The 15,481-nt window shown below is 42.3% G+C and overlaps 1 protein-coding gene across 1 annotated transcript; it reads left to right on the top strand.

Annotated features, from left to right (window-relative positions):
• Nucleotides 1-202: 202 nt before the first annotated feature.
• Nucleotides 203-15,031, top strand: GABRP (gamma-aminobutyric acid type A receptor subunit pi; the record flags this gene model as incomplete). Its single annotated transcript, XM_084241897.1, has 9 exons — nt 203-255; nt 708-826; nt 4,491-4,558; nt 5,316-5,533; nt 7,572-7,654; nt 11,236-11,373; nt 11,847-11,999; nt 12,525-12,712; nt 14,729-15,031. The coding sequence occupies 9 exons, from the start codon at nt 203-205 to the stop codon at nt 15,029-15,031; spliced, it is 1,323 nt and encodes a 440-aa protein (XP_084098023.1).
• Nucleotides 15,032-15,481: the final 450 nt, after the last annotated feature.

Below are 15,481 nucleotides of genomic sequence, written 5' to 3'. Positions count from 1 at the left end.
AGTTTAAAATGTGGTCCTCCAAAATGTAGTCAGTCCTAGATGACATGCAAGGAGCAGGAATTGTCATGGAAAGGTGTGGAGAAGCTGCTCCCCTTGCAGGCTGAGAAGAGGTGAGTTTTGAGTTTACTGCCTCTTATCTGCTCCATCTGTCTCCCCAGGTGACCCCTACTTTGGCCTCTCTCTGGGTGAACAGCTCCTCAACATGAGACACAATCTCCACTTGACCTTCATGTGTCTGAGTCTCTGCACTCAAAGGTGAGCTCTGCTACCCACAGTGGCCTTGGTCTGAAGGGCTCTGTGTGAGTGCATGTGGGGGAGGGGCTCTTCCTACTCAATGGCTGCAAGACAAGACCTAGTGCCCTCACCTCCCTGGTGCACCGCGATGAAGCCACATCCTATCATCTATTCTCTCTTGAGAACTCATTTCCGAAATGGTCAGAGATGAAAGAACCCTTTGTGATTTTTGGCAAGGTACTTGCAGGTTTTCCAAATAACCATGACATTCCGATGTGTGTAAATGGGTGAGGAAATGAATGGAGTGGGATAGGGCCAGAGTGACCTAGCAGCTGAAAGGCAGATGTCTCATTGGGAAAGTCTCCACTGGGCACATAGGCTCAACACACACACACACCTGCTCCAGTGTCTGTATCTAGGTGTTTACACACTCACAAACAAGCGTGAGCACCAAAACCTGTTTCTTGTTCCAGGATGTGCATCCTTGGGAATCAGCTCAGCATCGAGGTCAGCAGAAGTGACAAGCTTTCCCTGCCTGGTTTTGAGAATCTCACAGCAGGATATAACAAATTTCTCAGACCAAATTTTGGCGGTAGGTCTTTTTTTTCTTTTTCTATTGGCCCAGAACATCAAATCAAAAGGACAGGAGCAGAGAGAAGGTTTCAATCAACTCTGTTTTCTGATCCACAGCCTATTAAGGAGTGGCAACAATGAGTGGGTATAGCTGCCATGATTTTTCATGCCACCTTGGAAAAAGCACTTTGTCTTTCTCTCTGCAGGATAAAGAAATGTAGTTGACCCTTGAACAAGTTTGAACTGCTTGTATCCACTTATAAGTGGGTTTTTTTGTTTTTTTTTTCCTGTATGAGGGTTTCACATTCATGAATTCAACTGATGGTGGATGACAGTTGGCATTAGTTGAATCCACACATGGAGTCTGCAGTTACAGAGGAGGGACTATAAGTGACTTCACTATCTGCAGATTTTTATACTGGGGGTGGGGGTAACTACAAATCCCCCGCAGATACCAAGGGGTGACTGTAGTTCCACCTGTACCAGGGTCAGCACCCCCAATCCCTGTGTTGTTCTAGGGTCAGTGGTATTCTAACAACTTCCAACTTCCCAGCCTTCCTCTGATTCCACTTATTATTCGAGGGAATCACCGTGTTTCACCAGGGCTACTCCATCTGGTTATCCCACTTGCTCCCTTCAAGTCCAACCTCCCCATGCTGCCACCTGGATGACCCACCTGTCCTTTGCTAAGAAATCTGCCAGCATCCCAGCATCTTCAGCATAGAGCCCAGAGACCTTTGTATGTTACACCAGGCTCATACCAGCTCAATCCCAACACCTCCTACACAACCCCGTGAGCTGCAAATTGACCTCCTTGGCCTCACTGGCCTCCATGCCTTTGCAGAGGCTGTTTATCTGCCAAGAATTGCCTCTCTTAACTTGATTCTGTGGCAAGATGCCAATTTTCCTTCATTTCTCAGATCAGAGCCTTTCTCCTCTGAGAAGGCTTCCCTGATTCCTCCAGTCCCATCCCTTTCTTCACACTTTGTTTAGAACATAACTCCAACTCATAGCCATTGCCTGGTAAGACTGTCTTCAAAGGGTCTTAGTCTATTTGTAAAATGTGAGATTGAATCAAGATACAATCAAGAGAATCTAAGGTATCATTCCATAATGCAGAAAGGACTTGAAAAAGCCCTAGAGTTGATCAAACATAAGTTTGGCTCCTGGCTCTCCTGCATGGCAAGCACCTTAGCTTTCCAAGCCTCAGTTTACCAAGCTGTAAAATGGGAACATGCCATCTGCTTTACAGAGTCCTCAGGCAAGTTGTCTATCCTGATAATAGGGAGCCCAGGGTTGACACAAAGGGATGTGAGGTCTAGAACCACCTGGGATGTAACGGGCCCCTCAGTCATTAAGAGGGGAAGCCCCTTGTCATATGCCTTTTGGCATTCTGCCTCCTAAAGGAACCTACATTTACATGGCAGCCTGGATGCCCATGGAGGGGGCAGCCTCTGTTCTCTGTAGTATCTTTCTACCCAGGTTCTAGGACCCTGAGGTTCTTGGAAAGCAAAACTTCAATAGAAGTTTTCAGGGACTGAGCTCCATAGAGCAAAGGTTTGTAGCAGGCTCTAGTGAACGCTGTCCAGGAACTGGCTTTGACCTCTTTCCTAGGAGAAAGCTGCCCTCTGGTGGCATAGCTTACTTTTATAACTCAAGGGTAAGAAAGAGCAAGTACTGGTCCATAAAAAAGCCAACTGAGACAACACCTGGACTGGACTAACGGGAAACAAATTAACCTGACAACACACTGAGGCTGGGCCTTTGCACACTTTCCATTCTCCATTCTCCATGTTCCCCAGGGTTGGCAATTAATATTGACTTACTGCCCGACGTGTTCCAGGCACTTCCACAGGCCTGTCATCTTCGTAAACCAACTCTTGATGAGCACTAATAGTGCTTTTTTACAAGTGAGAAACTGTAGCACAGAGAAGGCTAGCGATTTGTACAAGGTCACACAGCTATGAAGTGACCTGCATGGGATTGAAACACCATTCTCTGACTCCAAGCTCCATGCTGCCACTTAACACCATTGTCCTTCAGCATCTTCAGGGTCTACCCTCAAAGACCTCTCCTTTTCCCACCATGCATTAACATTTAATTATTTTTAATTGCATTGACTCTAAACTGTATTTCCAAATTGCTGCTGACAGGCCATGGCTTGATGTCCTTTAGTTAATAATTATGTTGCTTTGTCTAATTCCTACTGATCAGATGTTTTGCAGGTTCCTTTGAATTCTACCTCTCCTCTTCCTGGCTAGTGCATTGTCACAGCCCCCTAAAGAGCACCCATCATTTGTCACAAGTGGAAGCCACTGTCTCTATTAACTTAGTGAAGTTGCTCCTTTTCCAGAATCAGTCAGAATTAACCAAGAGGTCAGGGAAGGGCAGGGAAATGCCATTACCCGAGTGCCTATGATTATATAACAGACACAGTGCTAGGAGTTTTGTACAGACAATCCCCTTTGAGCACCTTCTGATGTTCACTGGACAGGCACCTTTTATATATTCCCTCTTTTGCCACTCTGCAAAGAAGTTGTCACATGCCTAGTATCATTCAACCCCTTCCAAGACTCTGTGATGTCATTAGTATTCTCCCCTCTTGAAGATTAGACAAATGCAATACTGAAAAATTTGGTGGCTTTTCCCAGGCCAAAATTCACAACTTTCTGATTCCCAGACTCTCCTCTCACATCTCCAGTCTAAAGTAAAGGGGACTCCTAGAGCCTGGCCTGGCGTCAGAGAATGGTGACTCTGAGCCTTGGTCTCCAGAGCAGAGATTGGTGCCTACAGGGTGTTTGGCCAATCTTTGTTTTTTTTTTTTAAGATTTATTTACTTATGCATACAAGAACTGGGGTACAGACCAGACGTGCGGTTGGAGGGGTGAGAGGATTCACCAGAGACAGAGTGGGGAGCAGAAAATGTGGACTGACTGAAATGCACTGCTGAGGGGAGCAGCAGGAGAGACAGAAGAAGTCTGCTGTGCCATGTGTGTCAGCTCTGGCTGGGGATCGATCTTGTGCTGCAGTGGCTGACAATAGCTTCATAGTGCTGAGACTTAACACCTTACGCCACCAGGGAGGCTTATCTGTGATAACTCCAGGATTGAGGCCTGCCATCTGAATGCCAAACCAAGTAAAGAAGATTCTGGAATTCTAGATAGTGTAGGATTACTGGCAAGTAAAGACAGAGGAGGAAAATATTAGAAGGTGAACAAGAGTTCAGTCATAAGCAATCTTGAATGCCATATGGTGGTAAATTCACTTATTTGAGGAGGGATAAAGATATCTGTGCACGTATTCCCAAATATCTATTACATTTCTAAATAATTAGTTCCTTGCAGGCACCATGGGAAGAATCCTCCAGGTAAGAAGGAGAAAACGCTACACCCTTTAAACTATGTACTAATGAATATAGTATGATCTCTGTTATATATCAAGCTAATGAGATATTTCTGCAATTTTTTTTCATAAGAAAGGGAGGCATAGTCTACACCATGGTCCCTCCTGAGAGGGAGAAATAGAAATTAACCTTGTCCTTCTAGACTGTTTAAAATTTTCCAGTAGGCAAGTGTTATTTATATAACTTAATTCTAGTATTTTCTTTTGTGCAAATGTAGCATTGAGAAACCTTCAGTTTGTGTTCCTATGTAACACTTTCTGTTTTTTTTCTTCATTCTTAGGAGAACCAGTTCAGGTAGCGCTGAATCTGGACATTGCAAGTATTTCTAGTATTTCAGAGAGTAACATGGTAAGTGTGACCCCCAAGCAGTCCCTCTCCTTGTGTTGACTGGGTGATATTCCCTCTAGCTACTCAAAAACAGAACAGACTTACAGCCCCCTCCACTTGCAATGGTTGAAGTTGGAGACCTATCTTGGGACTCAAGATGGTGAAATATTCTTTTAATTTTAATTTAGGCCTCCTGAGTATAAAGGAGGAACGTATATTCAATGGACAGGTGAGGGTCGGGGGGATGAAGGAACATAGTGGGTGCATTTGGTGGGGGACCTAGTGTGGGGAAGCCTGAACACCACATGGTCCCTCTCAGATGGGAGACACAACGATGAAATCTGACAATGACAGAACTATATCCATCCACCCTTCCACTTCAGAGAACCCACCAAAGAGGATTTGACACTAGAAGCAGTTTGCCAAGAGGGCCTGCTGTACACTCTGGGTAAATCCTGGACAACCTCAGCACTTAGCTCAGCAAAACCTTCAACAGTTTGATGGGGACTGTGGCTGAGGGGACTGTAGCTTTCTTGCCAAGTAGGTTAATACTTGAACGTACTCCCTTGTGGCAGGGGAAGCCATTCTCTGGAATAAATAAGGTGTGTTGTTCTCTTATTGCTACAGGCCATCACCCCAAGGCAGACTTATTCAACAATGTCTAGTATAGTGTATATTCTTGACTTCAGTGGAGCTGGGCAGGTAGTAAGATTTCACCATTTCCTTCCATATTCGGAGCCTGTGCCCCATCCATGTGCTCCTCCCACTTCCCCCTCAGGACTACACGGCCACCATATACCTCAGGCAGCGCTGGACGGACCAGCGGCTGGTGTTTGAAGGCAACAAGAGCTTCACTCTGGATGCGCGCCTTGTGGAGTTCCTCTGGGTCCCAGACACATACATCGTGGAGTCTAAAACGTCCTTCCTCCATGATGTCACTGTCGGGAACAGGCTCATCCGCCTCTTTGCTAATGGCACAGTCCTCTATGCCCTCAGGTACTGGGCACTGCGCCCTGGGGGTGGAGGGGAAACAGCCGGCAGAAAAGGCAGGGACTCACCTTGGCAGTTCTGCCCAGCACTCCACCACTCTTCTCATACCCCTGCCCCTTACCCTCATCCCTGTAACATCAGGGCCTTCTCGCTCAGTTGTTTGGCTCAACAAGCATCTGCTGAACGCCTGCTCTGTGCCAGGCCCCATGTTGAAGGCTGGGCTACAGGGCAGATATGACATTGTCTGAAATAGGCAGGAAAGCAAAAGACTAGAGTGGGGAGTAGGCTAGTAGTTTGGGACATTAGTGAATGCTTTCACAGGACTCTGAACTGAGTAAAAGGAAGCTAGCTAGGGAAGAAGTGAAGGAAACAACAGAAAGAGTAAACAAAGATGAACAGAAAGAACTTTCATGGGGCTCCATGGTGCTGGGGTAGCTACAAAATGCAGCTCTACTTGTGTGAGTTGGTTTCGTACAGACAAAATCAAAGTGTGATGTCCCTAGGCCTCTGCTTCCTTTAGCCTCAGGTTGCCCTTTGCCTTTTCCCCAAATCCTTGAGACCAAAAGTTCCTTTCACCCAATCTGTTAGCAGCCACTGCGTGCTGGTGCAAGCTAGGGGCTCCCTCGGTACTGTAGGCAGCAGCCACAGACAGGGTTCAACAGGATGTGTAAACAATAGGCTGCCAGAAGCCTTGGGGGGAAGACCAGGAACCAAATATTCACAGAACTGATCTTTAATCCCAAGTAAGAGGCTGATGTTAAAAAACCAAGACTGAGCTAACCAATAAACAATTTCGGGATTGTTCATCTGATACTTTTCAGCAGCCCTGAATTTTGCACAGACCAGTGGAAATTCCAACTCCTCTTTCAAGGAACATCACCTCTCCCTTGATCCCACCACCAGTCAGTATGAGTGGCCCCTTGCCCACGTTCCCACTGCCCCTGTGTGTGCTCACAGAATGTGTGTGTGTGTGTGTGTGTGTGTTATGGCTCCTCATCCAGTCTGTTTTGTACAATGATCACAAATGGTGACTGATGGTTAATAGCCTGGATCTAGAGTGGGCATGTTCCCACTCTGTCCCTGCTCTGTGATCTTAGGCAAATTACTTGACTCTTAGAGCCTCTGTTTCCTCAGCAGCAAAATAATAATAATAATAATAATAATAATAATAATAATAATAATAATATCTGACCTCATAAAACTGTTGTAGAAATTCAAAGAGGGTAATGCACGTGGAGCACTTGGTCCAGGGACCGCCTTGCTGTAAACCCTCAGTGAATAGTAGCTGTTGTTATTTTCTGTCTCCCTTGGGAGAATTTGAGCACGGAGGTGGATACTGTGTCCAAATTATGTCCACTTTCCCCAAGCACCTAGCACAGTGCTTCATAAGTAAAGGTGCTTAGTAAAAATGTGAGACACTGAAGATGAAGTTCTGTGAAATGAAATCTCCAATGTGAGTGTTTAAGTGATGTTTAATTAAACATCGCTGGCTGTTGGTCTCCAAGAACCACAGCGCCTGGTATCCTCTGGCCCCCTCTACTTCCTCTGCATGGTGCTCCCCTCAGGGCAGCAGGGATCTTGGGAAATGCGAAGCCTGCAGACCTGGGTTTCTGGCCCTGCCAGTTAGAGCTGCACATGCCTCAGAAAGCCTCTAACTTTCCAATAAAGGTAATGACAGTGATCTTTATGCCAGCTCCTCACTGGCTTGTCATGAAGATTAAATTTAACAACTGGATGCAAAAGGGTCTCACACAAGTCAACCAGTGATCTCTTCCTGTGATATTGTTACAAGCTTGCCTCTAAATTGCAGCGCTCCCACTTCCTCCACTCTGGACCCCAGCTTAGCTGAGTCTTGGAGGTTTTGGTTAGCACAAAAAAATCTTGGAATGCACTGAAGGCAGGCTCCAAATTACATGTAAACCTTAAAAGTCAAGGTTAAAGTCCTCTAGGTTAAAGTCCTCAAGGTTAAAGTCCCTTACAAGGGAACATACAGTTGCTACAGTATCTTCATAACACTCTTTGGACCCCATTTTTCATTTCCTAGAATCACGACAACCGTTGCATGTAACATGGACCTGTCTAAATACCCCATGGACACACAGACATGCAAGTTGCAACTGGAAAGCTGTGAGTATACATCCTAGGGTCCCTGAGATGACTTTCCCTATGTTTGTGTCTTCTTAAAAACTCTCTGATATATAGTGGCCTTTCTTTTCTTGATATCAATTAAAACGGGTTCAGCCCTTCTATTGTATACTTGGAGGGACTTAAGAGAAAACCCAAAGACAAACCTTCCAGCATTACATCTTCTGGGGAGGACCACTTGATACCAAATATTTTCACCCAAGAGTGCCTTGATACCAAATATTTTCACCCAAGAGTGGACAAGACAGCCAAAGGAATGGGGGTCAGTAGGACTAACAATAAGACCCAGAATCTCCTAAAGTCCAGAAACCAGTAGAGGTTGAATATGGCAAGTGTACCAAGCAATCACTGACATTCTTCAAACACTGCTTCCAACTTAAAAAAGATGTTTGATGTATGTATACACACACACACACATACACACACATATACACATACATATACACACATATACATACACATACATGTGTATATATAAAGTAATATATATTAATAAAGTAATGCCAGTAAGTAGACATCTGAGTTGGAAACTGCGGACTTGGTTATAATGGAATGGGGATTTACTCTAGGTTGATCTGTGTCAAATAAATTCCTAGCATCACTGACTAGTCTCCATTTCTCCTCAATAAACTACTCTAAAATGCCCATCAAACTTGGCGGGTGGGGGGGTGGGTGGTACCTATGGTGGGCTTCCTGGGAAAATCACACCACAGATAGGAATCAGTAAGTTTCCAAGGCATGGCTCGTGCAAGGCGTCAAAACTATAGTCAAGCCCTGGAGGCCAGTGGGCAGTTCTTACATGAGGACACAGTGGCCAATATCCAGGAAGCATAACCATTACAAGGCAACAGTCATTTTTCAGAGGTAGACATTTAATTAAAGACTCAGACAAGCAGATTAATTACCTTATTGATTAAATGCATGCAAAACCTTCTTGAAGCAATACAGCTGTTTGGGGGCAGAATAAAACTTGAGGTTATCAAAAAGAGAACTCATTTTCAGCTCCACATGGAAAAAGTAATTGCCCTCCTTGTGTGGTTGCTGTCATCTGAAATCCCAGGAGCAAGATTCTCTTGGAAACTTCAGCACTCTGCTCACACAAACTCGGTCCCTGGTGAGCTTAAGAAGCTTTCGTTGGATGTTTATTAGCAGTTATTTGAGTACGGAAACCTTACCAAGGATTTTTGTCTGAATACCATCCCCGGGAAAGAATTGATACCATCCCACAATTGCCCAAATCTACCCAGGGACAGAGAGGCGATAATGTAACTATTGTGAGCATTTACTAGTTGTAAAATCAACTAGTAGGGGATTGTACATTCATTTTTTTAAGTTTTTTTTTTTTTATTTCTTAGGGATTCTACAATTTTAACTAGCTTCAGTAAATTTTGGTGTGCTTCCAAGGGAAAGTCCACAGACAGTTTTTACCTAGAAATGCTCTAAAAGCTTATGAATACTTTCCCTGCCTATGGAGGGGGAACTAACTGCTGCTAAACAGTAGATCCCATAAGCTAGGCTTAAACAAAATGTTAATTCTGATGCTGACATCTCATTTCCCAGTAGCCTTGAAAAACAAAGATGATAGAGTTCCATTTGTTCACAAGAGCTGGAATACTGGACTTTTCCCATCACTAGCTGTGTGACTTTGGCTAAGTAACAACCTCTTTGGAGCTCAGTTTGCTCCTCAGTGAAGTGGAAAAAATAATATCTGATTCTCAGGATTGTCTTTAACTGCTTTAATGAGATAATATTACACACCATAAAATTCAACCATTTTTTTTACAGCACTTTTTAAAAATTTATTTTCTTACATTGTTATGAATTTTTGGATAGTTTTTGATCTCTCCCCACTAACTTTACCTATTTTAAATGGACAATTCAAAGATTTTTAGTAAATCTGCTAAATGGTGCAGCCACCGACCACTATCCCTGGTGAGGGCACTACTCCCAGAAATCCCTGTGCCCATTTACATTTACTCCCTGCTGCCCTATCACCCTCCCCCCACCAGACAACCTAACTCACCTACTTTCTGTCTCTAAGAATTTGCCTTTACCAGATGGTTCATACAAAAGGAGTCAATGAAATAGGTGGCCTTTTATCTGGCTTCTTTCACTTAGTGTAATAACTTTATATTCATACATATTAGGGTATAGACCAGTACATTTCTTTTTATCACTTTATTTTTTTTTATTCCATACCAAAGAATACAGGTTCTACAAAGTCTCTTTGGCTTGCTCATTATTCACATCTTATGACTATTGCTGTTATGAACATTTGTGTACAAGTCTTTGTGTAGACATGACTTGATTTCTCTTTGGTAGATGCCTAGGAGTGGAATGCTGGGCCAAATGGCAAATTTATGTCAAAGTTTTTAGGAAACTCCCTACTATTTTCCAGATGGTTGTACCATTTTACGTTCCCACTAACAATGTTCTCGTGATCTGCATTCTATTTGTATTATTATATTTATTATAGTCTTTCTTATGGGTATGAAGTGCTATCGCACTGTAGTTTTGATTTGCATTTTCCCAATGACTAATGAGGCTGAGCATCTCTCTATGTGCTTACTAGTCATTCATCTATCTTCCCCAGGAGCTATTTTGAGGAGTAAATGAGATGATGATGTTGTAACGCTTGGAAATGTAATTGCTTATTAAATGATAGGTATCATCATCATCATTATCATCTCCATGGATTTTAGGAATTAAACTTTCCTGCAGTACAGTCCTGGCTTTGTTTCTTACTTGCCCTGTTTACCTGAGATATACAACCTCTCTGAACTTGAGAATTTTCACATATAAAATGGCAAAATATGACAGTTCCTCAATTCTAAGCATTTGTTGAGTAATAATGGTTTAAGGAAAATATAAGCTATATGTTATATATCTATGTGTGTGTATGTGTGTGTATTCTAAAAAGCCATCCCAATTTCAGAAAATGAAGAAAAATAGAAGAAATATAGACATATCTACCTTGCTAGTTTATGATAACATTAGAGACATAATGTGTAATGGACTTAACATGACTTTTATAAAAGGTAGCTATTATTACTATTATCAACTATATTAGTAAAACTAGACTGAGATGCCAATCTTTACAAACATCAATAAAGCGACTGGCTGCAGATTCTTCATTTTTGCACTTATGCCAACATGGAAATATGATCAGATGAACTGTAAAGTCCTTGAGAGCACTGTCAAAGCTGTTAGACTGCCCTAAAAGATGTTGTCTAACATAGTCCTTTGTGCACCTGCAAATATGTGTCAGTAACCATCACTTAAATAATGAGGGAGGCCACTTCTAGGTGCGCATTCTCTACCAGTCTATGCAATGCTTAGCTTGGAACTAGTTGTCAATTGATGGCAAATAGCCCGAGAAGGTCACTTCATGCTGAGCAGTCACTGCAATTACACTTGAAAACGCATGACAAGTTTTGCATGAAATTATCCTTAGACTTATCACCATCAAGATAGAACTCATGCTGTCTCCATAGCATAGCATTATCCAGACTAGTTCCATCTGCCACCTTCTTGTGCTGACCAGGCCCTGATTTATTTGCCAGGGGGCTATGATGGAAACGATGTAGAGTTCAGCTGGCTGAGAGGGAATGACTCTGTGCGTGGGCTGGAAAACTTGCGACTGGCTCAGTACACCATCCAACAGTATTTCACCTTGGTCACAAGGTCACAGCAGGAAACAGGTAACCCGGGGACAAACAGTACAAATGCAAAATAGCTGAGTTGCATTCTGAATCAGATATGGCATCTCTTCTCACCTTTACTGCTTTGGGACCCATAGACCCCTCTGTGGTGTGGTGGGGCTGTAGGGTTTGGTCTTAGCACTTTTACCTGCTCCATACCCAGTACTGAAATGGTCCCCAAGGGGCTCCCAGCCTGGTCAGGTAAATGTCAAGGAAACCAACAATTACAGTGCTCCAGAGATACTATGATAAAGGCACAAGGAGGGGAACGTGGGTGGGAGGAATTAGTACCTAGATAAATTCTACTCTATACAACAGCAATTCCTTCCATTGGAACTATAACAGTTCATGATTAACCAGGTTTTGCTGAATAACAGATAATATGATGTGGATATAGCTACTTTAAATGTTCCACAGGGAAACCACTCTGCTGTGAGCACGCATGATTTTCTATCTCATGTTTACCCTAATAGGAAATTACACTCGACTGGTCTTGCAATTTGAGCTTCGAAGGAACGTCTTATATTTCATTTTGGAAACCTATGTTCCTTCCACATTCCTGGTGGTATTATCTTGGGTTTCATTTTGGATCTCCCTTGATTCAGTTCCAGCAAGAACCTGCATTGGTAAGAAGCTCCAGCAGATTCCTACTAAGAACTGGGTAATTGGGTCCTTTTCCCCACCTTTCTTTGTTTCATTGATAGTCACAGAGCTGTTCTAAGAGATGTTTTCTTGAGAGATTCTGAGAGAGAAAGACAGAGAGAAGATGGGAGGAGAGAGGGAGAGAGGGAGGGAGGAGAGAGAGAAATATAAACAGAGAGAGTCTGGGAGCAGTACATTTTTAAACTTTTATAGTGACAGGTAAGTGAGAATTACTATTAGGTGGTCTATGCCAAATATTTTTTTCCATTAAACATCTTGCTTCAATGGGAAGACAGAGAGTGTAACATTTAGAAACCACATCACCTGTGTCTATACAATATGGATTAATAAACTCTGTTCCACCAGGACATAGGATTTTCAAAATGTGTAATGTTCCATTTCTGAGTCCTGTCCCATGTTGCCAAATCCTGAGTAGAAATAGTCTTCCATGTATTGGAGGAAGGCTTGCTGGCTGCTGCTGTGGGTTTATCACCTGCCTGTTTTCCCAGGAGTAACCACCGTCTTGTCAATGACCACACTGATGATCGGATCTCGCTCTTCTTTGCCCAATACCAACTGCTTCATAAAGGCCATCGACGTGTACCTGGGGATCTGCTTTAGCTTCGTGTTTGGGGCCCTACTGGAATATGCAGTTGCCCACTACAGCTCCTTACAGCAGATGGCAGCCAAAGATAGGGTAAGGATTTTGAGAGCCCTGTATATGATTCATCACTTATGCCCAGTGCTGGCTTGTAGAGATGAACTGGAACTGGTTCCTAAGCCCCAGTGATTCAACTTTTTCCAGTGATTCTCATCCTTGTTCAGGTAGGGGGATCTGGAAGTCATGATGTCATCTGAAAAAGACTGCTCTTTTTGCCAAATACACTGATTTCTAGAAGAAAATAACTATCACCTGCCTGCAACATAAAATCACAACCAGATAAACAAGCATCCATGAAAAACCCAATATCAAAACAAGCTTGATCAGAGGCTTACAAGTTCCAGATCAATATGCATTCACTATTTAATACTTTTGTTGCATTCTTGTTTTCTTAAATGATACAAGTAATGATTTACCAGAAAGGTATGAAAAATTAAATGGTGCAAATTTATCACTTAGAATATTTTTCTGCTAACTGGGAAAGACTGTCATTATTTTAGCGCTCTCAGAATAATAGTAATGGTTATTATCTATTGATGTTTATGTGTGCCAGACACAGTAACAAGCCCTTTGCAAGTAGTATATCGTTTAAAATGTCCATAACAACTCAGTAAGGCTATCTCCCTCTTTATGGTTGTGGAATCTGAGGTAAAGGAAAGCTAAAAGACTTATCCCAGGGGACATAGGTAGTAATGGATAGAGCTGGGATATAAACCCAAATCTGCTTGACTCCAAAGTCTGACCCTTCTCTGTAATTCCAGTTGGGGTAGACTATGCTCTTGAGTATTATTCTCCACCAGTCCGTGGAACCCTGGATTCTTTGGAAACCCAATGGGACAGATATTGGCATAATAATGACAACAAGCAGAAACTGATAGGGATCCAACACAGAAGAGGTGCCCTCCTTTATTAAAGTGCTAGCCCCATGTGGGGTCTCACAGTGAGGAAATGAGAATCAGAATAGCTCAAAGATCCAATTGCTTTCCCTTGTGCTAGATGATCATGAGCAATGCTTCCCACAGTCCAAAAGCCAAAGGCAAATGATCATATGCATCAGCAAAGAAGAATATGGATTTCATTTATTTTACTTCCTGTAGGTTTCCTTAAAGGGGCAACAGCTAACAATAACAAAATCTGGATTTGGTAGACTGGCAAAAAGGGGACTGGAAAATAACCGAGATCCTGAAGATATCAGAAAAATCTTTATTTTGCTATATATGCATGCAATAGTTCTCCTGTAGAGTACTTGTTGTGTCCTAAATATCTTATCTAGTCTACCCCCAAACCCCCCTCAAATACCTAGCATTGTTATCACAACTTTACTGTTGAGGATTCTGCCACTTGAGAGATGAGGTAACTCATCTAAGACCACACACCTAGTAAATGACCTGGTCAAGTATCCAGACCCTACTCTCTCTGACTTCACTACACTTCCTACATGCTGTTTTGCCCCAGCCATGTTGGAAAATGGCTCTGGGAATGTAGGGAACATCACTGTGTTTGTGTGGCAAAGACACACAAAGACATAAAGACACTGCTGATTTCTATTATTTCTCAAAATCAGTCACTTCCTTCTTCATGGAACAGAATGGCATTCATCACAGCATCATTAAATGCTTTATATAATTTATATAATTTACTTTTCTCATCAGTTTCATGAGGTAGGCAATAATAATGTCCCATTTTGCAGACAAAAAATTGAGTCTGGATTAAGGTGGCTAATGTTTCATAATAATGATAGGCAAAATGGGATATGAACCCAAGTCAGCTGACATCAAAGCCTGAGTATTGAACAGTTAGCACACAGCTCTGCATGTCTGGAATGGGCTGTGGTTATTCTTCTTATTATTCAAGTTGTTGACCTAGGAATAGTCGCCTATAAGAAGAGTAACAGAACTGCCAAGTCCTACTTACCAGCCACACAGGATTGTTGGGTGGATTAATTTCTGAGGTACTCACTATTAAACCTAATTATTTCACACTCAGACCTATCCACCTAATTTATTTTGCTGATTCAAGGCTTTCAAGTTAACTGTGTTGTCTATGAACTAGGGGACAGCAAAGGAAGTAGAAGAAGTCAATATTACTAACATCATCAACAGCTCCATCTCCAGCTTTAAACGGAAGATCAGTCTTGCCAGCATTGAAATTTCTGGTGACAATGTCGACTACAGCGGCTTGACAATGAAAACCAGTGACAAGTTCAAGTTCGTCTTCCGAGATAAGATGGGTAGGATTGTTGATTATTTCACAATTCAAAACCCCAGTAATGTTGATCGATATTCCAAACTCCTATTTCCTTTGATGTTTATGCTAACCAATGTATTTTACTGGGCATACTACATGTATTTTTGAAATTATATTGAATTGTTTTCATACCATGGGCCTTCAACAGAAGGTGGTGATAATGTAAATGGCATTGTAAGCTAAGTATACATCCTAATCCAAGCAATTAAATAATATTTGAGCATTTTTCTGCAAAAAAAAAAAAAAGGATCCCTAGCCATTATTCAAGCTGTGAAGTCCTATGCAGAAGTAGCAGTTTACAGACTCTTACAATAGAAAAATCAGCCCACTCCATTTTTATCTTTGTGAAGGACATCTCCATGGAAGCCAAGATTATAAATCTACTTACAGCTGACTATCTGCTAGGTGGCTACTTAGTCTGATTTGCTACCTATAAAAAATGAGAAGATTATTACACATATTGAGTAACTCACAAGTGTCAAGGGTTGTTTCTAAATTAACCATACGTGCAATTAGCAATCTAAATGCCTGCTATTTAGCACAGTAACTCTCTTCAGT

Source organism: Talpa europaea (assembly GCF_964194135.1).
Source record: "Talpa europaea genome assembly, chromosome: 9".
Taxonomy (NCBI): domain Eukaryota; kingdom Metazoa; phylum Chordata; class Mammalia; order Eulipotyphla; family Talpidae; genus Talpa; species Talpa europaea.
This window is presented reverse-complemented; position numbering and strand designations above follow the sequence as displayed.